Raw genomic sequence first — 24,666 nt, forward strand, 5'->3', positions numbered from 1 at the left:
CACGCCACAACTCAATTTACTTTCTTGAGGGTAAGGTCATTCTGAAAAAATATAAATAAGTCGTAAATCCCGCCAAAACACACAAACCGCAGCGGAAGCCTCGCGGTCAGCCGTCCCTAGTGTATGTGTACAAAGGGTTAAACACGTCTTCGCCGACCAATAAAAGTCTATCTCACGAAACGAGTGATTATGACCTTCCAGTATATATAATCAAATCGCGTCGGTTTTCCCCGGCGGATGCAACAGAGAAAACTAGAAAACTTCTCTGTCTGTCTGTCTGCTCTCCTCCGCACGCGGTGACGTCTTTCCATCTGTTGAATGTATGACTTTGGCCAATGGCCTAATTCAGGTGCGGCCTATATTTCAAAAAGCAACCCTCAAGGTCGGAATACACCTTGGCACGAGCTGTGCTCATTTTTTCATGAAGCGACTTCATTCTTCGTGAAAGAGAGCGCAAAATTGGAATCTTCATAATTAAATCTGCGCACGTTGGCAGATCTACGGCACTTCCTGAACGCCCGAAAACTGGGTTAACTCGTTTAGACTACCTTGATGCCTCCAGACACTATATTTAATTTCGGAGTCAAGAGCGTTCCGTGCAATTTGGACAGTTCGTTTCGGCGTAGGTAATTTCAAAGCAAATGCAAGAGGCGTCTCTGAAACGAACGTTCGCTGTTGTTTTAATTAAACGGAAATGCCGAAACCTATTTTTACTTGACACATTTTTAATGTGGTTTCAGAGTCTCTGTTTCATTTATTGGCAAAAATTTAAATGCTTTTCATCGTATCTTTCTAAAATTTTATTAAGTTTTTTATCGTGGACAGTCACTTAGTGAACCTCAGTATTGATTTTTATTTTCTCATGAAATATAAATATTATAAGAGATAGAAAACGAGACTATGCAAGACGCGACACGCAAAAATCCCAGCTCGTCAGCTCCTCAGCCTTAATTAACGGTCTTCAAAGAGTAAAAGAAATTGGTACCTACAGCGTAGTGAAAGATTTAAAGCATTTCATCGCAAGCAGGGTGCATCATTTTGGACAGGTGAAAACCGGCAAAAATAAAGCGACGCTCCTCTTTTTCACACGTCACTATTTGCATGCATGTCAAGGTAAAGCCAAGCGACGCAGTCGTGTGCTTTGCAAAATAAGCGAAGCTTGATTTATTTTTGTTGGGCCAAACGAGCGGCGCGGTCAATGAGGCGCTTTCTTGTGGGAGGATCCTCATTAGCTTAAACTACACATCGTGGGCGTCGGTGCCTGTAGGGAAATCGCACGCACACGTAATCCCCACACGTCGTGTGTTCGAAAACAACCTGCGGCGTAGAAAACATGGGTGATAATGCTATCCTTTAAGCGATGAACCAGAAAATTCTACTCACGCCACTGAACAAACGCAACGGCCAGTAAAGTTATATTTTCTAGGAAAAATCAGCATTATTACTTATGGTATCAATAGGTTAAAAAATATTTTTTAAAGATAACTCCAAGAAAGCTTTTGTGCGTGGTCTCTCACCTTATCTAGACAACCTTTTTACACGTATGCTGAGCAGGTTGCATATATCCTCTTTAAATTAACTGCTGAAAAATTCATTTAATAAAAACGATTTTTTAGTCTCTTAAACAAATCCCAGTTATAATATTAAATGTTATAAAATTGTAGCCATCTATAGCCATCATCAACAAAGACTTCAAAGTAAGAAATTTAATTATTTTGTTTTCAAGATCCAGAGTCATACGTATAGCATGACATAAAGCAGTTTATATATCTTCTATACCTCAAGCATGTTGCAGTAAATTTTAATCTTTTCCTCTCTGAGCTGCTTTTCAAAAAGGGCCAGGGTTTCTTTAATCGAATAACTATTTTTGGTTGATTTGCAATATTTAGCAAACACGATAGTTTACTCTAAGTTCAAACTTGAGGATGAAAATAATTAATTCTGAAGTCTTGTTTTACCATAGATGAAAAGATGATAATAAAAGCCCCACGTAGGTGGGCACATCCCCTCTTTCTCTCAATTCGCTAATGATGTCTGTAGACAAATTCGTGGCTGGTCCATTCACATAAAGACAGACGACTTTAAATAATTGTTTTCTTAATTTTTTCTGCGCCGAAAAATGGTCACGGCCGAAAACTGGCTCAAAGTTAATTGGTGCGAGTGGGTCGCTTGAGAGAGACGCTCACGTTTTATCCAATTATTTAGAACAACACCTGATGATTTTTTTGCTAAAAATAACCAGCGACACACAGGAGCAGAGGGAGAGTGACGTCACTTTTTGAGTTTATGCCCCAACTTTTAACCGCAACGTTGTAAAATTCGTGGTTGGCGCTACACGCTGAGCCCCGACACTTTCTTTCTCCGTGTCCTGGATTTGCCTCATTGAAAACGAAATAAACAGCACCACCGAGCGCAGCCTATGTGTGCCTCTTGATGGAAGCCCGAGAGAGTCGATCGCTCGCACCAACTGACACCTTCAAGGTCCCGCTTCCTCACAAATAAACACGTTGATCATCTTCCGATTTATCACTGCTGATCCATAAATTTCTATCGACGGGCATGACGCATAATGCCAAAATCGACAAACACGCGTAAATACTAAGCTACAGTTATTTAGAAGTAAATATTCGATCAAAAATTGGATTGCATAACTCACTATAAATTCATAAAATTCTTCGTAATATACCTCCTGCAGTATAGTTTTAACACCGCATTTCAGCAATAATTCAGCCGTGCAGGCTGTATTTTATTTTTAATTTTCACTCTTAAATAATGGCTGAGGCTGTCATATATTATCTCATATCTTTAGTTACTTGATGTATTGGGTGGATTTAATTTTCTTTTGTTTATACATTAGTAATCTTACACAGTACCAGACTGGTCTAGGGCGTAGTGGGCATTTTGCCCGGTGCGCCCCAGATCTTTTAACTTGAACCTTATGGCATCCCCATATGGTCCAGGTGCCCCCAATATATATTGCTCAAATATAAGCGCCCGGTAGAAATTTTGTCCAAAGTCCGGCACCGATCTTAATGCATCTTTTGAAATCTCACAGCTATTTCTCTCATCAGTTGTTGGTGTCGACGACACGATAAAATAAAATAAAAAGTGCCGGTATAATCTGCTGGTGTAGAGGATCTAATTAGTCGTACTTTGATTCGTCTGCAAAAGTGCAAATAAAAATATACTTACGATGCGCTGAATATACATAATATTCAATATTGCCTTATTCGATATACTTTTCAATATTTTAGGTTTAAAACGATCTGGAATTGTGAAACAGGCATGCTTACTCGCTGTTACTGAAGCCTGCGCATGGAAAATAGTATGTTTCCGGCAGCTGTGCACGGCTCCAAATTACGCTAATATATCGAGGACAACAGTCGGTCCTTCCTGCTACTGTGTACGTGGGCACACTGTCGCTTACTTGCCATGGCATACAACTCTCATACGGAATTCTTAATCTGGCGTTCAATTTTTTGCCTTCTGGCATTATTCTCTGAATTTTCGAACATACGCATGCAACCATCGAACACTAAGCAGCCAACGAGCTTGAAAATCTTGAAACAAGACAATTTTGAAGGGACTAATTGATTTTTAATTTGTGAATGCTCTCTATCATTGTAATCATAAAATTTTCAGGATATAGCGTACTGTCAGCATCAATATCGACATGCGTATCTCAATGCTTGGGATTGGATGGAGCAGGGAAAACCTGTAAATATGATGAGAAAAGTGGCCTAGGTAATTAATTATTCCTTCTGATACAGGGAAGCTCACTCCATTATTAATTAATAACTTACGGTTACGTTTTAAACACTGTGCTTTCCTGAGTGTATGTTATCTAAAATTATTGATAGCAATTTAAACGATTTTTTTATTCTTATTATATATTATCAATAAATTAAAGTTTCCGTCCTACTTAACAATAAGTTAAAGAGGTTAACGCACAGGTGTCAAATTTATGGTACCACAGGATATTCAGTTTTGGCATTTATTTGTTTTTTTCCATTAATGAAGAGCACACGGATTCAGTCCTCGTTGGTCGGCCTCTGTAAAAATTCATGTGGTATAGGGAATGACAACGTCACTCGAGCGAAGCGAAGCCATGTTACATTTTTATTTCCTCTGGCAAACGCGCCTCATTGTTTTGAACGTTTCGGCCAACATGCTTTACCCGTGGAGACTCATCTCGCCCCAGTTTATCATTCTAATTTCGGTCTGTGACTAAATAATCCAGCTCCGATTTCTGAGAAAAACTTCTTCTTTTATTTCTTTGTATACAGTTGCACATTATCGCGTTTGCTGGAAACAACAGCTTGCGGGAGCTCAAGAAAAATAATTTTGACGGTATTAGTGGAAAAAAATTGGTTGCATGGCACCGTTTCATTTTACGCAACACTAATTCTAGCATTTGCAACGGTTAATTCATTGATGTCCACTTGCATTGGGCAATGCTTCGGTTTGTTCGAGAAAAAAGATAGTTGCGGTTTTGACAGAGCAACCGGCCAACGTAGATATCATTGCTATAATTTCGCAGCATTTAATTTGAAGCTCATAATTACAGCGATCGGCGGTTACTGCATGTCAGACTTTGTTCGGCCAACGGGGATTGATCGACGCGTAATCTGTGTATATGAGAAAAAGTGAATATAATTTAGTATAATATATATTTGCATGATTTAAATTATTAAAATGCTCTTTGCAGTGACATTGTGAGAGGATTGTCGCTCGACTTGTTGATTGAGTCAAAACTTTGTACCACTATATTAGTATTGGTCGCCATAAGGTTCGACAGCAAAGTTCCAACAAATATCCAAATGGTCATAGTTGATGAAGGTGAATTTATGAAAACTAATTAACAGAAAAAGGAATGTCCCTTTTATGGCATGGCAATCATTTATTTTAACCTATACAATAACAGAATAGTTGTGTGACCCAAGGGATTTAGTAATGGGAATATTTTTATCATTGATAAAGGCGACCACGCGGTCCAAAGCATAATGCAAGCTTTGCAAGAAATAATTAAACTTCTCATTTCTCAGGCTATTGTGCAATGTTATAGCAATAAAGCGGCATAATATGTTAAGCGAGAGTCCTCCATAGATTTGTGATGGAATCATCACAGGCATATTATATTAATTGAGGAATTTGAGTTGTTTAGGGTCATATTATATATATATATATATATCTTCCAGTATGAACCTTCAGCTATTAATATCCTCAAAATATTGTGAAATTTCCCAGATATGCACAAGGATGCTCAAAGGATATCCTCGAAACCAACAGTGAAACTGCACTATAAGCTGGGCACTGGCATGTCCATGAATGACTCCATGAACCCCGTCGATTTCTCTAGGACGTTTAGTATGACAACTAGGAGGGGCAGATGGGTTGACGCCATGGTCAGCCTTAGCCAGAAACCAGAGGGGCAGTATTACTCAGGACTCTACATCAGGTGGTTGTATCCAGGGTGTCCAAACGTAATTCAAATGGTACTTTAAATATTATGCAATTGAATTAATTTACAACCAGGATGACTGCAAAGTTGGACCTGCGTCGGATGAACACACGCTGATTATGGCTCTGAATGAACTTTCGGCGGCGTGGAAATCAAAAAGTCCAAATAAAGTTTGGGAATTAGCGATGGAAACGTCAGCTAAGGCTGATAACATTTACATGGGTAAGTGCGAAAACAATGCTCGAGGGTATTTTCCAATCATGATTGCTTGCATGGTCAATAGGACTGGGAATTGAGTTGCTCGGAAGAGTTTTGAACTACTTCTTGATTTTGACCTACGAGTGGTCTATGCCAGTAATGACCACAATCCCGCCAAAGACGTTCTTTCAAACGCCTTATGACAAAATGGTAAGATCTCTTAATGCTTTGATATAACTGTGCAACTGTTCCTTTTCAAGGATCTTGCGATGGATGGATACTTAAAAAAGGCCAAAAGAGACAACAAAAGATTCTTTTTAGGAATAAACCCTACGTTAATTCGCTATGCATTGAGTGATTCTGTCATGACCGCAAAATATGGGAAAGGAAAACTCGCTTCAGACGAATACTATGTCAATTCATCTGCAAGCAGATATATAGTGTTTTCCGATGTAATTTATCTATATGGATAGCTAATTTAATATATTTATTTCATAAAATGTTTCGATTACAAGGCGTGTGCATTGGTCTCCAACGCGAGCAACAACTATACTGTTGTGGTTCCAAAAGCAGGGGAATTAAACAAAACCACTTATGCAAAATCCGACACAACATTCATTTCGTTTGACGAAACAAATGATATAATGGATAAGGTATGTTTTTACTTTGATAATATTTTAGCAAAATAAAATATATTTAAAACTTTTTGTTATTCAGGTAAGAAGAATTTTTGATAAATACAACAATAGGATTGGAGGGATATGGATGAAAAACATAAGTCACGATGATTTCACTGGGAAAGTTTGCGGATGTGGACCTTTTCCTTCTTTAAGAGCTGGAAATGAAGGACTCTTTGGAGGTGGCTGTACGATGAAGAAATGCTTTACGAAGAAATGAATGTATTTTTATTCTCACACTTGTATTCTCTTTTACATCCCCACTTAAAATAATAAACAAAAACAGAATTTATTCTGTTAAATAAATTAATTAACTCTTCCAAATTTTATTATTTAGCTCCTTTGGAGCATTTGATTAATTGATCATAAAAATTCAAGATTTATTACCGAATATTACGATGTTGGGGATTTGGGAGTGAAAGTAGGGAAAGTTGTTTCTGAATATCGTCATACATACACACACTTATTGTTTTAAACATTTTCACAAAATATAATAATAATGAACGTGCGGTCAAAACCAGTCAAAACTTGAACGCAGAGAAACTTAAAAATCATTTTGTTTTGAATGACAAGAAAGTGAATAAAGTCAAAAAATTTGAGCACATATTTAAATAAAAAATTGTTAAATACACACATAGCAAAGGCGAGTGGAAAATGATGGGCGAGCGCATTGAAAAACAAGTATAAAATTTAGTAATTTAAAATCTTTAAAACAAGATTTTGTCTAAATGTAATCTATAATATCCAGATTTTGTCCCAACATAAATTTTTCCGAATTGGAAAGCAAGAATTTTTTCCGGAGTTCAAAACACTAACAATTTAGTGTCAACATTGTAGTAGAGAAGTTCAAGCTCTCGAAATTTAACAAATTTAAATATCATATTAATTCTTAGTTTTTATCAATCACGCATGAGCGTCGTTATCTGAAAAATCAGCATTCACTCACAAAGATAAATAAATTAATCTGTTGGTGGTGCTGGTCCTGGTCGCTTTCTTTGCCCTCTTTGGCAGTATAGTTCTTCTGATGATTGGCAAAGACCTAGCTCTCGAAGGGTTAAATGAATTTATTTAAGGTACTTTCTCAAGAAATTCTATCACAGTGATTTCTTTGTTGTCAATTTTATTAGTATAGAACACTGCCATTCAGATTCGCCAATCAGTGGCATTTTCCGCATTGTGTTGGTTCTGCAAGCATAAAACGTTCAAATTTCTGTTCTTCCCGGTTCTTTCAAACATTTTCAAATTTCCAGATCCACCGGACAAATTCGAAAACACCTTTTTCGGACAAATTCCATTCAGACCAAGTACGCATACGCCGTTCCTTGAGATTAATAGAGATTGCAAGAAAATCAGTCATACCACGCCACTCAGGCCCAAGTTTTAGCAGCCAATCACCGTTCAGCTCCCTCCGTCTCCGCCTCTTTGCGCGCTGAAAATGTCAACAAGTCTTTTGAATGGGGCCTGGTACAGGCCTGGTAAGAGCCTGGAAACATAAACATAGGCCTCTTCATAGTCGTCACTGCCAGAGGAAAATCAATTTAATTGTGAGATAAGGGACTATAAAAAGTGCAGATCTTCTAGATCTACGCTGCGAAATGGCAAGCATTCACTCGCTCAGCATTCGCGGTATTCGCAGCTTTGGAATAGACGCTGAAGATGAAGAGACCATTAAATTTATGTCGCCCATCACTTGCATCGTCGGACAGAATGGTTGCGGAAAAACGGTTCGTTGAAATGACAGCTGCAGGTCTTAAATACTGAACTCCACTTACTTTGCAGACCATCATCGAGTCCTTGCGGTATGCCACCACAGGACAAGCTCCGCCCGGCACTGACAAGGGCAAGAGCTTTGTCTACGACCCCAAGCTGAGCCGAGCTGGTGAGTCTCTTGGCCAGGTGAAACTCAGGTTCAACAGCACGAGAAATACCGTCATGCAGATCAAAAGGTCCATTCGCTGCGCTAAGAATAGAAGCGACAAATTGGAAATGAAAACACTTGAGCCAACTCTTGAGTACATAGACAAACAGGGAGAGGTACATAATTTAAAGCATAAATTAGAGAAAACGAAAGCTGCTCGAACTCGTTCAAAAATGCTCTTTAACCGGTTGTATTTATCACAGAAACATGTAGTCTCAGGAAGATGTCAAGATGTGAGCAGTCTGGTTTATGACAACCTTGGTGTGTCTCAAGCCATCCTAGACAATGTTATTTTCTGCCATCAAGATGAATCTAACTGGTAAATTTGCCTTAATGCTTTCATTTTCATTTATATCAATTAAAAAATTTATTTTCCAGGCCATTGGATGAGTCTAAAAAGCTCAAGGAAAAGTTTGATGATATTTTTGATGCCGCGAAATACAACAAAGCCTCTGAAGCATTGACCAAATTGATCAAAAAGAAAATTGAAGGTACGAGAAACAGATCCACAGATTCTTGTTTTTGTTTTTTCATCTTTTTTATGATCTAGATCTACGAGTGGCTAAAGCTCAGTTGACAGAGCACAAAATAAACTGGGAATTTGTTCAGAAGAAAAGACAGGAGTTGGATCGAGTTACCAAGAGGTATGAAAGTGGCCAAAAACAAATAGATGAAATGAAAGCTGAAGTGAAACCCATGGAAGAAGAGCTGAGGCAAATGCACCACAGAGAGGGCCACTACAATGAATTAAACACCAAAATATGTAATGACACATTCTTTTAGCCCAATTTTGATCTCATAAATTTTATTTTAGCAACGTTCGAAAGCTCTAAAAATGACTTGAATGGTCAGAGGAGCCACTTGAAAAAGCAAATTAAAAATTTGCATCGTGGTTCCAAAAGTGACCTCCAAGAAGAAATTCACAACTTTGAAGCTGGCCTTAAAGCCAAGGAAAGGGAAATAGTCAATGTAAGTCAATAGATTTATTTTAAGTCTGACAATTAATTTTGCAACTTTGCGAACTACTTCTCAAGACAACTCAATGTTTCTACTATGACTTAAAATTCTGATTACAGCTTGAGGAGGAAATTTCAAAGTTAAATGACGAAGAAAAATCTTTGAGCAACAGAATTCAGCAAGAACAGTTAGAGTTGGGAAAGCTCACTCAAGAGGAGAAGAATCATCAAGACATTCTTCGAACCCGTTTTGAAACTCTAAAGAGCTTTGCAATAGAGTTGAACAAGAGTAATTTTACCAAAATTTAATGCTAATTTTTATATCTAATTCATGAAACAAGGTGTGGACATAGAAAATCCTCAGGACAAGTTGGCTTGCGTAAATGCCTACAAAGCTATTGAAAGTGGTATCAAGGAGTTTGAGTTAAACTTCCAGAAAATCACTGAGATGCAAGAATCTGTGGAAAACTCACTGGAGAAAGACATATATGGTCTCAGGTTTGAGTTTTGGTTTAGATTTATTTATTGAAAAATTAATATTTTGTTAAGGGATGAGCTCTCAAAATCCCGTGGCTTGGTGGGCCAGCTTGAGAAGAGCATCAAAGAGAATGAGGAGCAACTTCGATCTAACTCTGCTCAAGTGAAGAAGGTCGATTCTGGTCTTGCCAAAGTTTCGATTTTAGAAAACCGCCTTAGCAGAGTGGAGGAAGAGTTGAAGGCTGAAGAAGAGCACATGAATGTGGAACAGTCCCAGAGGGAAATTGTTAGCACACAGTCTGAACGGAAAGAGTAAGTTATTAATCTTATCATTTTTTGTAGAGTAAAGATAACAAATGTAATAATTTTAGCTTGGAAGATGAAAAAGACGTGATTACCAAGGAAATCAATGCTCTCCAGCTTGCCAAAGGCCATCAGACTGAGGTTGATATTTATAAGAAAAACATTGATGAGAAGACTAAATCCATTAGCATACTGTATGTGGCAAATAGATTATTTCAATGAAGCTAATAATAACATTCATTATAGCATGATGAAACACCAAGAGAGCCTGAATATGCTTTTTCCAATTGTTCCTGAGAGCAAACTTAAATCTGCTGTGGATGAAATCGTTAAGAAAAATGTGAGTCGACATGCCATTCAGCACTTCTTACCTATTGTAATACATTGCTCCTTATTTAGGAGAAGGAGCGAGCTGCTCTTCAAACGTCTGTTCAAGAAGCAAAGAACTCCCAATACCGTGTGAACGCGGATCTTGATCACTGCAGGAAACAAGTTGCTGATTCTGAGAAGAAACTTCAATGTATGAACGAGATTTTAGTATCTTAAAACACAAAGTGCTCATTTTATTTAACTCAAATTTCTAGTTGAAGTGAATAATATCAAAGAAGAGTGTGGAGATCAAGATTTAGATTCAGTGCTTAGAGAAATTGAAGCTGAACTTCAAAAAGCCACAGTAAGAGGAATTCTCCATTAATACATAACATTATTTATATAACGGAATATTTCTTAAATCATAAATAATTCATTCAATCTGCAACTCGGTTGTTCTTTAAGCTTGAAGATTTTTGCGATATTTGTAGGACCAAAAAGGCATCCTTGATTCTTCATGTGTTATGTTTCGCCGCTACGTTGCTTTACTGAAAAAGGATGATCCTTGCTGTCCACTTTGTCACAGGGACTTTGCAGCTCAGAAGGAGTCTGAGAAATTGATTCAAGAAGTAAGTTCAAACTTTGATGGAATGAGTCCATTAATTTCTTCCCATTTTTTTGTAGCTTAATTCCAAAATGAAGGACTATCCATCAAAAATGAAAGAATGCGCTGAGAGCCAACAGAAACTGCAACAAAAACTGAGCCAACTCCAACAGTTGATTCCATCGCAGAAGAGAATTGACAATTTGCGTTCAAATGAAATTCCTCAACTCAGGTATTCATGAAGAGCAGAATTATTAATTTTTAGTCAAATCAGGACCAGTATTATTTGGAATCTTGGAATTTGGGGGTAACATTACTATGTATTGTATATTTACTTAAATTTAGGTTGAGGCGTTAGTTTTTTTATTGCGTTTAATTTCAGAGACCAGATCGAAGATTTAGAAATGTCTTTGGCTGCTGCTAACGCTGAGGAAAGATCTGCAAGTGATAAACTGAAAGTTCCTGAAAGGATTCTGAGTGTTGCTGAGACTTTGAGGTCGGAAATGGCGCTAGTTGACAAATTTCAGGAAGAGATATATTCCCTTCGTGAAAAGCTGATGAGTGTGGAGGACAAACTTGAATTATGTGGTGAGTTCTTTGCTGTACTCATTTAGTTCACGATAGAAATTCAATGGATATAAAAATAAAAGCATGAAAGTAAACTAAATTTTTTATCTTGAGACTCAAAAATGCAACTTTCAAATTTTTAATGCAAATTATATCTTACGTGCCTTTTTTACTGTTCCCATCAGGCTCCACCAGAAGTTTGGAGGAAGCTCAAGAAGACCAAAACCGCATTACTCTTGCAATTAAAAAACTGCAAAAAGCAGCAGAAGAAAAGCAGAATGCATTGAATCAACATCAGCAAAAGGTCAATGAAATGAAAGACCGTAAAAACAACCTCACCAAAGAGTTGCTGGAGGTTTGTGGGATCATTACACACTTGATTTTTTTATAATTCAATTAATCGTAAATAGATCAGATCAGGGGAGCAACAAAAGACTCAGCTCATGGACCTTGTGAAAAAACTGACTGAGAAAGACAAGCAGCTCAAAAAAGAACTAAAGAGCGCAGAAGGAGAAATAGAGCCAAAACAAAGAGCTCTAGCCTCGGCTGAGGAGGAGAAAAGTATTGTGAAAGCAGAGCACAGCTCCATCAAAGAAAAGCACCAGAAAGAACTGTTACAATTTAGAAGTAGAATGGCCAACCTCAAAGATGTGAACAAAGTGCTGGAAAAATATGAAGCCCGGAATTTGTCCCTGAAGCTGGAGAATTTGAAATCAAATGTTGCAAAGCTGACTGAAGAGAAGGAGAAGCTGGTTTTGAAAAAGGAGAGTTTGGCTAGCAAAAATGCTAGGTTGCAAAAGGACATGGCAACTCAAAATGTAATTTGAATTTTTCGGATATGTAAGGTTGTATTCAAATACCATTCTGTTACTAGATGAAGCAAAGAGATTTAAATGACAATCTCCGCTTGATTGATCTGGAGGAGCAAATTTCTGGCATCGATGCTAAGCTTTCGGAGCTGAAGGATGAACTGGGAAGTCTTAACTACGGGGAGCTTAAAGACAAAATCAAGAAGCTCTCGAGAAGCATGAATAAAATCGATACTGAGGTAATGTGATAACTAAGTAATTGAATTGAATGAAACTGAATAAATAAATAACTTTGAAGATTGCCCGCATGGAAGGATCACAGCTTGAGTTGATGATAAAAATTGAAGAAATCAAAACCGAGCTGAAGAAAGATACAATGATGAAGGCTGAAAATAGATACAAGGAAGAGCAAGTGAAAATAGTGGTAAATTTGCTAAAATCAACCTGCTTCGTTCATTGAAGATAACATGCTGGTAACAGGTGGATGAGCAAATCATCAAGGATATGAAGACTTTCTTCCTAGCACTCAGCAATGCCATCATCCATTTCCATAAGGAGCGAATGGAAGAAGTAAACCGAATCATTCGAGAGCTTTGGGTTTCAATTTACAAAGGGTCGGACATTGATCACATTGAGATCAAAACTGAATCTGAGGAGAAACAAACAAGTATGCTATTTCCGGTAAGATTTCCCAGTTATTTCATGAGTTTTTTTATAGCAAGCATAAGGAGGAGCTACAATTATCGTGTCATCATGGTGAAGAAGGGTAGTGAACTTGATATGCGTGGAAGATGCAGTGCTGGCCAAAAGGTCTTTGAACTATTTTCATCTTTTAGTTTGTTGTAAAATATATATGTAATTTTGGATGCAGATGCTGGCATCCTTAGTGATTCGCATTGCCTTAGCGGAAACATTCAGCGCCAGCTGTGGAATCCTGGCATTAGACGAGCCTACCACAAATTTAGATGCCTGCAATGTCGAATCCCTTGCTGCATCTCTGATTGAGTAAATATTTTAATGACACACATTAAAGAATGTGTATAACTAATTTGATTTTGCGTTTTAGCCTTGCACAAAGCCACAGAATGCAAAAGAATTTCCAGTTGTTAGTCATCACTCACGACGAGGAGTTCATTGAGAAGCTAACCCAGGCCCAACTGATCGACGGATTCTACCGCATCTCACGAGACGCACAGTATGATCAACCTTGTTGTATTATCAGGATTTTTTATTTACTAATCAGATCAATTTTGCAGGGGACATTCCAAAATCAAGAAATTTAGAGTAGGCTACGACGGTGTTGAAGATGAGTCTGATAAATGAAGCATTTTTTGTCAGAACGCAATTAAAAAAGCATTATTAATTATTGATATGATTATAATTTTTATTGCACAGAATTTCCTTTACAGTATGATGTCGTTTATTTGTTAGGTACATTCAGCGTAAAAATTTGGCACCCCAACCTCTTCCCTTCACTATCTGCACCCTCAGTTCCTGGAGTGTCTTTCTGAGGTGCAAAGGAAAGATCAATACTGGAGCATTCCAGAGCGTGAGCTTTGATTTTGTTGACACGCTCTTTCAAAATAGACATCTGCAAATTTGACGCCGAACATTCAACACTGAGATCTACTTTACTTTTATGGCAGTTCATAATATGCAGCTCGAGGACGCTTGGATATATTTTGCAAAAGGGGCAACCGATCCGCAGATGAAAAGACATGTGTTGCGTCAGTGATTTGATAGAATCAAACATCATGCTACACAGTCTGCAGAATGCGACGAGGTTTTTAATCTTAATCAAGTTAGTATTTTTCTTTTCCATGGAAAGGTATCTGTACAAGCCGCTCACACAGCACCGGGAGTGTTCCGTATAGCTATCCTCACTGTGGAATGTTAATTTACAATGTACGCAAGTCATTGCGCCTCTGTGTAATGCAACATGCTCACTGGCCAAAGTGCTGGAAGTGGTGTAGAATGGACAATATACGCACACTTTCTTTGCCATGTGTACCAAGATATGAATGGCGACCTTGTCCTCGCTTAAAGTGTCAAGACTGCATTCATCGCACTGGTGGAATTTTTGGTAGAGACTTTTGATCAGCTTCTTCTCATGTGGTGATCCAAACACTATGGTACAATTCTTGCATCTAAAGGATTGTCCGTCAGTTGATTTGTGCAATTTGTGACAGCTCATGTTGACAAAATAATTCTCTCGGTGCAGGAAGAGAACTGACTTGTGCACGTCGCAGTAAATACTTTGATTTATATTGCATGAAAGGCAGCAGGGGGTGAGGTGAACCCGAAAGTGAGCGTCAATTTCTTGTCTTAAGTCATTTTCAAACTTCATTGAGCAGACAAAACAAGATGTTACAGATTTGTGCTCAGCATTAACAAAAACTCTTTTCAACACGAAGTCCTTGAAAGAGTCAGTTGCCGAAGTATACATGTTTTTTACACTGTTGATCAAATCGTCGTTCTTATACTTAATAGCCTCTTTGAACGCGGTCACCGTACGAACGTCTGTTGCTTGCAAACTAAATATTTTCTTGTGAGCATTCAAGCAATGCGACATCAATGAATCTACGGGCGCAGAGCAGAGCGGGCACAAGAGCAAAGGATGATTCGATACGTGAATATTCAAGCTTTGTTTGCTCATCATTTCTACCGAGCATTGGAGACACTGTTCTTTTTTCACAAAAACGTCCAGTAATTGGTTCTCTGCAGCAAGTGACTTTTTAACTGCATTTCTAAACCTCTGCACAACGTTTTTTGTGCAGCCGCGGAGGTGTTTAATGAGCAAGTTTTCATCACTTATTTGCGCGCCACAACTCTCACACTCAAACTCAAATGAAAGCATGTGCTTTGCAATGTGTTGTTGTATGTTACTGGAGGGCAGGAGCACGGTTCGGCATGTTTCGCACACTTTTGAAGCCAAGTGGCCAAGTACATGCACAACTAACTCTTCCATACACGTGAAACTTCTTGGGCACTTATCTAGGGGACAAAAGTGGTAGAAAGTATCAATAGGAATCTCTGCACACTTCCTGAATGAAATTTCGCAAGATGAACATTTGTATATAGCACCATCAATCTCATTGAATAGAGTGAGCTTGTGCTGTGTAAAATCTTGATAGTAGTTTTCCTTGTGTTGAAAGAGTGGCACAGAGTGGCTGACGCATTTTCCCGTTGCACAGGAAGAACAGCAAGGCGTGAAATGGATCATAAAATGCTCCATCACCTCACTATCGTCCAAAATAGGGATTTGGCACATTTTACAATTTTTTTCAGTGGGATTGTAAATTAGCGTAAATTTTACTGTCCATTCCTTCATTTTCAGCAGATTCTGGTACATCTTGCTAACATCTAACGTGTTGGCGAAAGCTTTTTTCGTTTCTTTTTCAACCGTTGGTTTTTCAGCATGGAGCGCAGCCCTTTTGATTACGTCCAAGGATGGTCGATCCCTTTCGGCGACAAATGTTGAGGTTTTTCTATGATCGGAGACGTTCAAGTTTGATGTTGAAGTAACGTTCGAATTTCCCTGCACAACATAGAGTAAGAGAAACTGAATGGGGCAAAACTTTCATCCAGCGCATGAAAATGAATGCTGAATATATAGGAAATAAATCTCTCCCTCTACTTGCAAAATCAAAATCAGACCCATAAAGAATTGTTGCAAAGGTTCGTGAGGCGTAATGAGTTATTTTTGCTAGAAAGTTTAAAAGGCAGTCTGCTATTTTATGTGATGGGATTATGCTATTTTAACATCATACAAATTTTCGCATACTTAATTCCTTAATTGCAAAATCATTAAATAAACTTAAAGGATGGGTATTAGAGATCACAAAATTATTATTTAACAATTAAAAAATCGCATTTAACTCATTTGACTTAATAAAATATATTGAGAAATATGAGCCAAAGAAAAGGTATATGTTTCATAAAATGGTCACCCTTCTGACAAGATCTAAGGATTCCGCATTCTCAGATGAACTTACCTGCGCTAGTGGATGTTTTGAATTTTTCTTAAGGTTTGACGAAGGTCGTGCAGCAAAACGACAGTCAAAATCGTTAGGCCGCGTTCCAAATTCGGGGTCCTCATCTCCATCTCCCAAGAGCTATGGGACAATTTAATTTTCTTATTTTCCGCATACTTTGTATATATCGTAAAGATAAACGCTTTGTTATTATTTTAATCTTTTTTATTACAGATTTTTCTATTCACACACATTTTGTCTGTTATTTTGGTCTACTACAGCTATCTTTCACTCAGCTTTATCAATTTTTAAAAATTTACCTTATTCGTCCGATCCATTTTTTTCTTATCTTCGTTCAGGTTAGATGTCTTCTGCTTGGGAGGAGGGTCATTGAACAAAATATTTTATAGAAAATACCGAAAATACACGCAATAATTTTTAAAATTTTACTCGTTTCGTGGACAGTTCCAGAGGATTTAAAATTATTACTGAGAGTGGTTAGACCAACAACAATAAACAGCAACAGGTACCTTCCGAACATTCCATTTAATGGGAGGGAGGAAGGGATGATGCTATGCGGGGGTGCAGCATAGAAAAGTTTAGCGCCCCCTTGGTCATGTTGGTAATTTGCTTTTACGGAGCCCGGGAGAGAATATTACTGAAAATACGGGGATAAATACAAAAGATAAAATGGAGTGAAGAAATTTTTGTAATAAGTTACTGGAGAAGTAACATATATCTCGAGAAAAAATTGAGTTTGTGATCTCTCTTGAAAAAAATACCCATTTTACGCATTTAACAACTAAACAAAGCGACAACATAATTTTTTAACTCGTCAACATCAAAATAGGTACTAAAATAGACCGCAATATCTATAACATAAAATAAGTAAAATAATAACACTGGACCCTTCAATAAATCTGACTCAAAGGTATTTTTAAGGTTCTACACTACAACATTATATTAATAATATCTTCACTTTTGCTGCAGAGGAATAAAATAGTAATTTATTGAAAAGTCACACACTACAAGCTTAACTTGAGCTGCTAATAATAAACTAACGAAAACGAAATCTCATGCCCCATCTTTTCTATAGAAAGAGAGAAAGATAGATCTCTGTTCGCGCTTGTCCGCTGCTTCACCAGTTGCAGTCATGCTTTGATTAAGGAGAGTAAACCTTTACTCTCCTTAGCTTTGATGAGACATGCTGCCCTCTTAAGGTGAACGCTTGAATGTACACATGTTCAGCCATGAAACTGCAAGCTGGTAGCGCTCCCTAGCGTCGTGGCGGGGTAGTGTCGATGTGTGTGGTGTGTGCTGCAAAGTTACTGTACAGCCAAGCAAGAGCGAATCCTCTGCTTGCCCCTCCACCGCTCATTTCGGATTTTCGTTCGTCGCTCGTGTTGATGGTTAAAGTCGCAAGCAGGCAGAAATGTATGTCGCGTTTGTCGTCGTGTTGTGTGTGCGGTGAGTTGAGGATGTAACAGGTGAAAATTGCGAAGTGCATACAGCAATCGTCGTCCGAATTTGGAGGAGCATCCACGCGTTTCCCAGTGGTCGGCGCCCGAGCATCATGCAGTAAAAACTCGCTCGACTGCGAGGCGCCACACTTGATTTTTATTTTCGTGCTGGCGTTGCCGTTGTTGTTGTGTTGAGAGCCGAGCAGCTACAAGGCACTTCATAAATCCAAGATGGCAGACTCAAGTTACTACCAGGTAGGTTTTCGGCGCCGCAACCGGCCGCCAGTCCTTACTCTTAAGCTACCCTACGCCTCCAGGACGGCTGCCGAGAAACTGTCAGCGGCGACGGCTTCGACTGGCACCGTCCGAAGCAGCGTCACGCACCTCGAATCGTGCACCAAAACAAAATATTTCGCATTCAGAACCAGTCGCATGGCCTAATCTCGGGTTTTCAATTTAGATAATATGTGATGCAAGCGGCCAAATTACCAAATTCAATTCTAGTGCGAGTCATATTTTTTTTCAGGGTCTCGCGACCGGTCGTAGTCGTTTAAGTGAGTCATTTGTCAGTGGGTGGATTCCTTTCCCTTATCACCAACCGTGTAAACACGGCGAATAATTGACTCACCTCTGCTCGTCATTTCTTCCTTAACATTGTAAATTGCCTTTTTGGAAGAGCAAAATATTGTCAAATTACGCTCTCACTGTTTGGGCCCCATTCGGAGGGAATGTGGAATCTTAACTTCGCACTTGCCAGTTGTAGAATTTTTTAATTGAAAACCTCTCGTTAGCTACCTCACTTGACATGCAGGTTACTTTAAGTGAAGATGTAGGGATTTAAAGCTACGATATTGCTATTTAGTCTTTTTTTGCATACAAAATTAGGTATTTTAACATCTCTGGATTTGTTATAAATTTTTCTATTGCTACGAAGCTCTGAAAAAATTTAATTCAATTTCACCGAGGAAAATATGTGTGTAGTCAAGGAAGGAAATAAATCGGCCATCGCCATCAGCCTTGCTCTCCACAAAGGCATGTAGAAGTTGTTATAATGTAAAATTATTTGCTGCAGGGCACATTTTGGCACCCGGAACTATACCAGCTGGGTCACAAATACGGAGTGCCAGGCTCAGGAGATGCAGCTGGCGAAGAGACGACTTGCCACTCCGCGTCCAAGCAGCTGGAGGAAATCAAAGAGGCTATCCGCCGAGAAATTCGCAAGGAACTGAAGATTAAGGAAGGCGCAGAGAAGTTGCGAGAAGTGGCCAAGGATCGCAAGAGTTTGAACGAGGTGTCCTACCTTGTGAAAAATGCCAACACCAAGCTGGCTGAGTTGCAAGCAGAATTGCAGGAGCTGGAGTCACAGATCATTCTCACTCAGTGCAGGGAAAACGTTGAACCATCGTCCACGCCAACGCAGCTCAACGGCCAACATGGTGAGTTTTGTTTCTCTCCTTTGTTCTGCTTTTCATGCTGGTTTTGACAAAGGGTTTTAAATGTTGAAACCTTGAAACTGCCCGCAGTTGATAAAATCGGGAACTGTTGTGTAGTGAGAAGGCTCCATTTTGACAGTATAATATGCGTTTTAGTGGCGTGTAGTGTGTCACCGACAAAGTGTCGCTATTGCAATGCAGTTAACGTAGAAATTGAACCCGCTGTATCAAAATAGTCATCTTATCTAGGCACTCTAAGTTTCCTCTTTTACTTAATAGCAAAAGTTTGTTCATGTAACTTATCCATCCAAGTTAAAAAAATGAAGCTGTAAAGATAAGACCGATTTATCTCTTTCTTCATTTCCCTAGTGTCATTATAATGCAAGCCAACCTGGTGGTTCGCTTTTCCAACCAAGCGAGGCAAACATAAAATCATCAGCAGTTGTCAATAATCAGCAGATGCTCAAACTGGACCCGGATTTTATTGCCAGTTGGCGCCACCTGCTAAACGCCAACCAGTTTTTTGGGAAGTGCCAATAATTCTTGAAAACCGACAAATAATTATGCTCAACCGAGTGTGAGCGAGCATTGAAAGACATTTAAGCGACCTCCTTTTTCCTTTTAGAATATAAGCAGAACTACAAGATCGATTCCATTATTCAAATACAGATTGAGCTGATTTAGCATCAGTTGCGCTGTTCTTTCAAGCAGTTTCGTGAGTGCAGCTCGGCAGGCCACTCGCTCAATTGGTAACTGTGCTCGCAGGATCCAGTTTTAAAAATAGTGCGGTCGCTCTGTGTTAAAAAATTCAGTGAAGGCCCACTGTATTGAGATGCAGACAAGCGAAAGAGACAGTTTATTTAAAGGACAATCAAATAAAACAAAAATCCAAGCTTCTGTTTTGTATAGCCTTAAAATTTGAGCCACATATTCCCCGTTTCCATCCAATTAACAAAATCAAAAGAGAATACTACCGTTCATTCTGTTACGTTATTGTGTTCACTGACATTTAAAAACTATTGGTTTACTGAAATTTAAAATTTTATATTCAAAGCAGCTGTTGTTTCCTAATTAACTTTTATATAACTTTGCTGAATGTTATTCGCCCGTTTCTCTTTTCTGGCAAATCTTGACTTCCAATATATATCACTATCTAACGAAACAAATGGGAAAATGAGCCATTTTTTAAACGTTTTTGTGACAGCTTGCTTATTTGAATATTTCCTTTCTTTTTTGTGTTCAAAATAACATTGTCTATCACTTAAATCATCAAGGTGAGACATTTTCTGAGAATATTTTGATTCTTAGATCACAATTTGTCACTGTGCGGCTGCCTCAAGCTCATTAGTCTTATGAAGGTATCGTTCGTTCGCAATCAAACCCGCAGAAAGACCTTGGTCGTCGTCGCTACTGAATTCAAGAGTGTCACGCTGTATGATTGATAAGCCGCTATCAGACAACAATCCTCTTACTCCCAAATGCTTGCTGAAAGATAGTCGATCTCAAATCTAATATAACACCTTGCGCTGCTTGGATCGTGGTGCTTATTTTTGCCTAGTCTTGGTTGGCCTGAAACTGAATCCCTTTTGCGAGTATGTATTTATGACAAGCCAATATCGCAGCAGTAGAGATGCCGAGGAGAGAATTGAAGATTAAACAGATATACTAATTACATGCGTATTATGTTCTGTGGCATAACACAAGCGCTCGCTTCTTCCCTCGCTCGCTCATTCGCTCTCACGGAAAATAAAAACTCTGGAATCGTTTATGGGGATTTTTTTATTTCCATAACAAAGCTCGCTCGCGATTGTTTGCGTTGTCGACCAGAAAATGAAAATAAGCAGCAAGTTCTGCTCCGCTCACAATCAGACGACAAAAAGAGGAAGCACCGTGGGAGAAAAGTGCTTAATTGTTACGCCAAGTAGCGGTTTCGGAAGCAGGCAAATCCTACTCACTGAGTGTAGGGCGGGAAAAATGAATTGAATAATTCTGCTGCGAACACAATGTGTCATAATTTCTCATTATCAAGTGCAGTTACTCAAACTGATGTGGGGTTGTTTGCCTGGAATTCAACTTGTTCACTAATTCATAGAAATAGAGCATGTTCTACATTTTAAGCGTCTTGACTCACAAATTATTTTCACATTTACACTGGTGAGAGAAGTGTGACTATGGTGCAAAACCAATATGATGCGAGCATTTCTGTCATTCAAGCAGTTTTGCTTTCTGCATCCGCCCCATGTGGCTTCACAATAATTTCTGAGAAATGGTTAGCACGTGTATGATGGTCTGCTTTTAAACTGTCATCAAATTAACCACCTCGATTATCTCGGCAATTTATCTCCATGGCTTTAATTGATCAATAGCTGCGTTCACTGACAAATGGAGAAATGCAATTATACATTAGTTCGATTGAGATCGATCTTGTTTCACACGTCTAAATTTGGCTTAAACTTTCGTTGGACAATTCAGGAACTGTTTTTTTGTGCTAATATTTCCCCCCCCCCCCCACATTTTTTAATCTTCCTTTTCAATCGAATATGCAGCTACTGTTGAGCTGGGACCGAACTGCTCTTCTATTTGTCGTCTGTTAATTGTCGTGTCATTCGTCGCGGAACGCTCAAATTAACTTCCAGGCAGGGTGACTAAGAAAAGGCGACGTCACGAAACCGCTGTTTTGATATTTTTTACCACTGCACTTCCCACCGCGTTCTGTATATCAGCAACGGAAACTGAAACAACACTTTGCTCCCAAGCACTTGTGCGTCTCGCTCCTTGACAAAATTGGTCCGCGTTGCTGATTGAAATTTATCGAATTATTTTGGGTTAATTAATTGTGCTATTGGTCATCGCTAGCATGGACGACGACACGGATAGTGGAGAAGGTATTTTTTCCGCTTCAGTCAAATATTATCGCTTCAAGGTTATTAAAATAAAAAATGTTTAATCTGTCCTTTTTCCAACACTCCAGTGAAAATGCTGCTTTCATGCATTATCAAATTCAACAAATATAATGCTTCCGCATTTAACAATCGGGCTACATTTTGACGGTGGGTTAAACTTTATATTAAAATTACAAACTTAATATTTCTTTCGAAGTTGCTTTTGTGTCGCATTTAACAGGAGAACCTATGAAAATGTGTTGTTCATAATTTTGGCGCATGATGTTTGATTTTTGCTCGAAAGCTCGCTTCTGGTCCATGCATTAGTCACAGGACTTTAAAACGCATTACGCGTAATTTCCCTTTAAAAGATCCACAAGTACGTAAACGGTCATCTCCATGGTGTGTGGAAGGAGGAAACCGCGCTGAAGCGACGAAAGGAACGCGTTCCTCGGACGCTCTGTGGTAAAATTACCGTCGATCTAGTTTTTATTTCTTTATTGGCCGGCCGGCCATATAGGGAAGAGGAACCTTGGTCCAGCCACAGCAGCGGCCGATTCACTCTCTCGCCCGTTGGCCTCTTGCAGTCAGAGAGAATTGATTTCACATTTTGTCTCGCGTTGAGAGCCGCGACAGTTGATCTTACCGGGTTATTCTAATTCGCGCTATTAATTTACAACTTAATCCAGCGTGAATTGAATTAGCTGCACGGTATAAATCATGTCCCATCCGTCGGCTCGGATTTGATTTTTCGTCGCAGGGCGTGGTGCCGGGGCGAAAAGGGAAATGAGTTTGTTGTGCCGTTTATGTACGCCAGGCGCGGCTCTGGATGGCTTCTGTTTTCGCCGCCTTGCACCAATTTGCATTCGCTCGTTACTTTCCGATTGAATGCAGCTCTGTCGATTGCATGTTTTCGCATCAGCCTTTTCATCATTTCACGATGTGGCTGCTTTATTGCTTTGCCCGAGGACTGGTGCCAAGTTTAGTTCACTTACTACTCTGCTGGCTCATCTGATGTGCAATGTTCAAGGAAACGCGCTGACCGACTGCTGACGAAACAATTATTGTGCGCCCCGAATGTTCGCACTTCTTTTTCGCGTGTGGCGTTGCAAATTTGGCGACGGAAACGGAACTCGCTATTTTGGTTCTGATCGCCTGCCATAGGCCCGGTTATGCTCAGACTCGCAATCGCTAACAAAAAAATAGTGCTGTATAAATAAACAGTTAATATTATGATTCTGCCGGCAAGGTGTTTTTTCAGTCCATTTCACCCACGCAAAAATGAATCCCGATTTTCCATTTGTAATACTCGTTAAACGCAACAGAAAAACGTATTGATTTTAGGTTTCTAAAAATAAAAGTGCCGAAGTGCGCATCAAACAGCCTTTTCACTCGCAGCCTGTGTGTGATCGACCTGTTTGTATGGTATTTTTGTACTTTCAGTGCAATTAACTGATTCATTCACAGATTTCCTAGTGATCCATTTGTTCCCACTAATTGATACAACTATCTCCGACTTAATGAGGGGAAATTAAAAATGAGACTCGCCACGCCGCTCAGCTCGCAATCGATTTTCAGGAATAAATCTTCCACCGGACCTGTCCGCTGAGTGAAACTTCTTTTTAATGCATGAAATTTGTCTCCATCACGCGCGGCAGATCCATCTTGCTTTTTAAGGCTGCGGATAATTCGCTGGCGCGCTATTTTAGAAAGCCTGCTGTCTCTAGAATTTGCCTAATTTTCCGGCTGCGAATGCGCCAATTGAGGCTCACACACGGCACAACAAAAGCGCGCACGCTAACCCCGGTGTCAAGTTCATGATGAGCATGTTAACTCGTTCGCTTGAACGCTGTGTGTGCTGTGCGTCGCTTGCCTTTTTTGAAAAGACTGGAATCTCACCAAGGAACAAGGCCCTCGGGCGTTCGGCGGGCAAGCGTCGATATTTTATCATAACTGTTGAGACAGACTCACTTGTTAATTAAAAGTACACATCCATTTCCTAGCAACCTGTTGGCCGCGAAGAAGAAACACACAGAAAAGAGTAACCTTTCTTTCTCTCTTGCGCTCAAGAAACGTGTGCATTACAAATAAAAGCGATCGGCCAAAGAAGCCTGATTTCTTCTTTTTCTATATTTGTGTGAGCGAGCAAGCATTGACCTGATTCCGCATTTTCATCATCGTATTCTCGTATTGGCGGTGGTAGCCGACGCCGCCGCGGCGAAGGTCGTCGTGCTCAAATTTATATATTTCATTCACTGGCCAGTCGAGTGACTATAACACCAGAAAATATGTTTTTCTCCTTTGAAAGATGTGCGGCGGCGTGGTCAGCGAGTGCGGCACCAACCGACCAACGCCTTTCTCGCCATCGCTTTTCTCGAATGCCAAATGAGCGAAATAATCATTTCGGGGTCTGCGTAGAATTTTTATGAAACGGAAATCGCGTATAGGAATGCAAATTATCGGCCGCCCGCCCGCCCGCAGAACATCTCAATCCAATCAAATTTTCTGCCGGGGATATCAAAGCGAGAAAGCCAGCTGAATAGAAACGTGTTCATAATAGGGGTACAGTTTCCAAATGACAAATATTCAGTTACCTGGAATTAAAAAAACCACTCATTTTATTCTTTCAATTTTCATG

At 39.3% G+C, this 24,666-nt stretch overlaps 4 protein-coding genes across 8 annotated transcripts in view; 3 read left to right on the top strand and 1 right to left on the bottom strand.

Annotated features, from left to right (window-relative positions):
- The first annotated feature begins 1,875 nt into the window (after nucleotides 1–1,875).
- Nucleotides 1,876–6,642, top strand: LOC135944000 (oviduct-specific glycoprotein-like). 3 transcript variants are annotated; one of them, XM_065490673.1, is made up of 11 exons: nucleotides 3,644–3,744; nucleotides 4,287–4,350; nucleotides 4,412–4,513; nucleotides 4,568–4,646; nucleotides 4,709–4,839; nucleotides 5,248–5,483; nucleotides 5,536–5,683; nucleotides 5,745–5,869; nucleotides 5,920–6,111; nucleotides 6,175–6,312; nucleotides 6,377–6,642. In XM_065490673.1, exons 3-11 carry the CDS (start codon nucleotides 4,435–4,437, stop codon nucleotides 6,554–6,556), a joined length of 1,308 nt encoding a protein of 435 aa, XP_065346745.1. In that variant the 5' UTR covers nucleotides 3,644–3,744; nucleotides 4,287–4,350; nucleotides 4,412–4,434; the 3' UTR covers nucleotides 6,557–6,642. The 3 variants fall into 3 exon arrangements, with proteins under 3 accessions (XP_065346743.1, XP_065346745.1, XP_065346742.1); XM_065490670.1 differs by lacking the exon at nucleotides 3,644–3,744 and adding an exon at nucleotides 3,799–4,219; XM_065490671.1 differs by lacking the exons at nucleotides 4,287–4,350; nucleotides 4,412–4,513 and having other exon boundaries at nucleotides 1,876–3,744.
- Nucleotides 6,643–7,823: 1,181 nt separating this feature from the next.
- rad50 (DNA repair protein rad50) lies at nucleotides 7,824–13,649 on the top strand. Its single transcript, XM_065488658.1, has 25 exons — nucleotides 7,824–8,060; nucleotides 8,116–8,370; nucleotides 8,458–8,573; nucleotides 8,633–8,745; nucleotides 8,805–9,017; nucleotides 9,069–9,223; nucleotides 9,331–9,499; nucleotides 9,552–9,708; nucleotides 9,760–9,999; nucleotides 10,059–10,184; nucleotides 10,237–10,330; nucleotides 10,390–10,510; nucleotides 10,575–10,663; nucleotides 10,791–10,928; nucleotides 10,984–11,135; nucleotides 11,286–11,491; nucleotides 11,656–11,825; nucleotides 11,881–12,288; nucleotides 12,345–12,518; nucleotides 12,578–12,703; nucleotides 12,760–12,946; nucleotides 12,998–13,089; nucleotides 13,151–13,284; nucleotides 13,346–13,474; nucleotides 13,536–13,649. Exons 1-25 carry the CDS (start codon nucleotides 7,932–7,934, stop codon nucleotides 13,600–13,602), a joined length of 3,960 nt encoding a protein of 1,319 aa, XP_065344730.1. The 5' UTR covers nucleotides 7,824–7,931; the 3' UTR covers nucleotides 13,603–13,649.
- Nucleotides 13,650–13,676: 27 nt separating this feature from the next.
- On the bottom strand, nucleotides 13,677–16,652 carry LOC135942516 (zinc finger protein 33A-like). Its single transcript, XM_065488659.1, has 3 exons — nucleotides 16,574–16,652; nucleotides 16,275–16,394; nucleotides 13,677–15,817 (listed from the first exon to the last, which is right to left on the bottom strand). Exons 1-3 carry the CDS (start codon nucleotides 16,589–16,591, stop codon nucleotides 13,700–13,702), a joined length of 2,256 nt encoding a protein of 751 aa, XP_065344731.1. The 5' UTR covers nucleotides 16,592–16,652; the 3' UTR covers nucleotides 13,677–13,699.
- A 947-nt stretch (nucleotides 16,653–17,599) lies between these two features.
- The window catches only part of Pkn (serine/threonine-protein kinase N), a 31,441-nt gene continuing 24,374 nt past the window's right edge, over nucleotides 17,600–24,666 (top strand). The window contains exons 1-2 of one of the 3 annotated variants that reach the window (XM_065491179.1): nucleotides 17,600–17,968; nucleotides 18,786–19,149. In XM_065491179.1, coding sequence (XP_065347251.1) covers nucleotides 17,945–17,968; nucleotides 18,786–19,149 — 388 coding nt within the window. In that variant the 5' untranslated portion in view covers nucleotides 17,600–17,944. Of the gene's footprint in view, nucleotides 17,969–18,785; nucleotides 19,150–21,988; nucleotides 22,032–24,666 lie in introns of those variants that run through there. The other 2 variants (XM_065491180.1, XM_065491181.1) reach the window with 2 other exon arrangements.

The sequence above is a fragment of the Cloeon dipterum genome, chromosome 4 (assembly GCF_949628265.1).
Source record: "Cloeon dipterum chromosome 4, ieCloDipt1.1, whole genome shotgun sequence".
NCBI classification, from domain to species: Eukaryota; Metazoa; Arthropoda; class Insecta; order Ephemeroptera; family Baetidae; genus Cloeon; species Cloeon dipterum.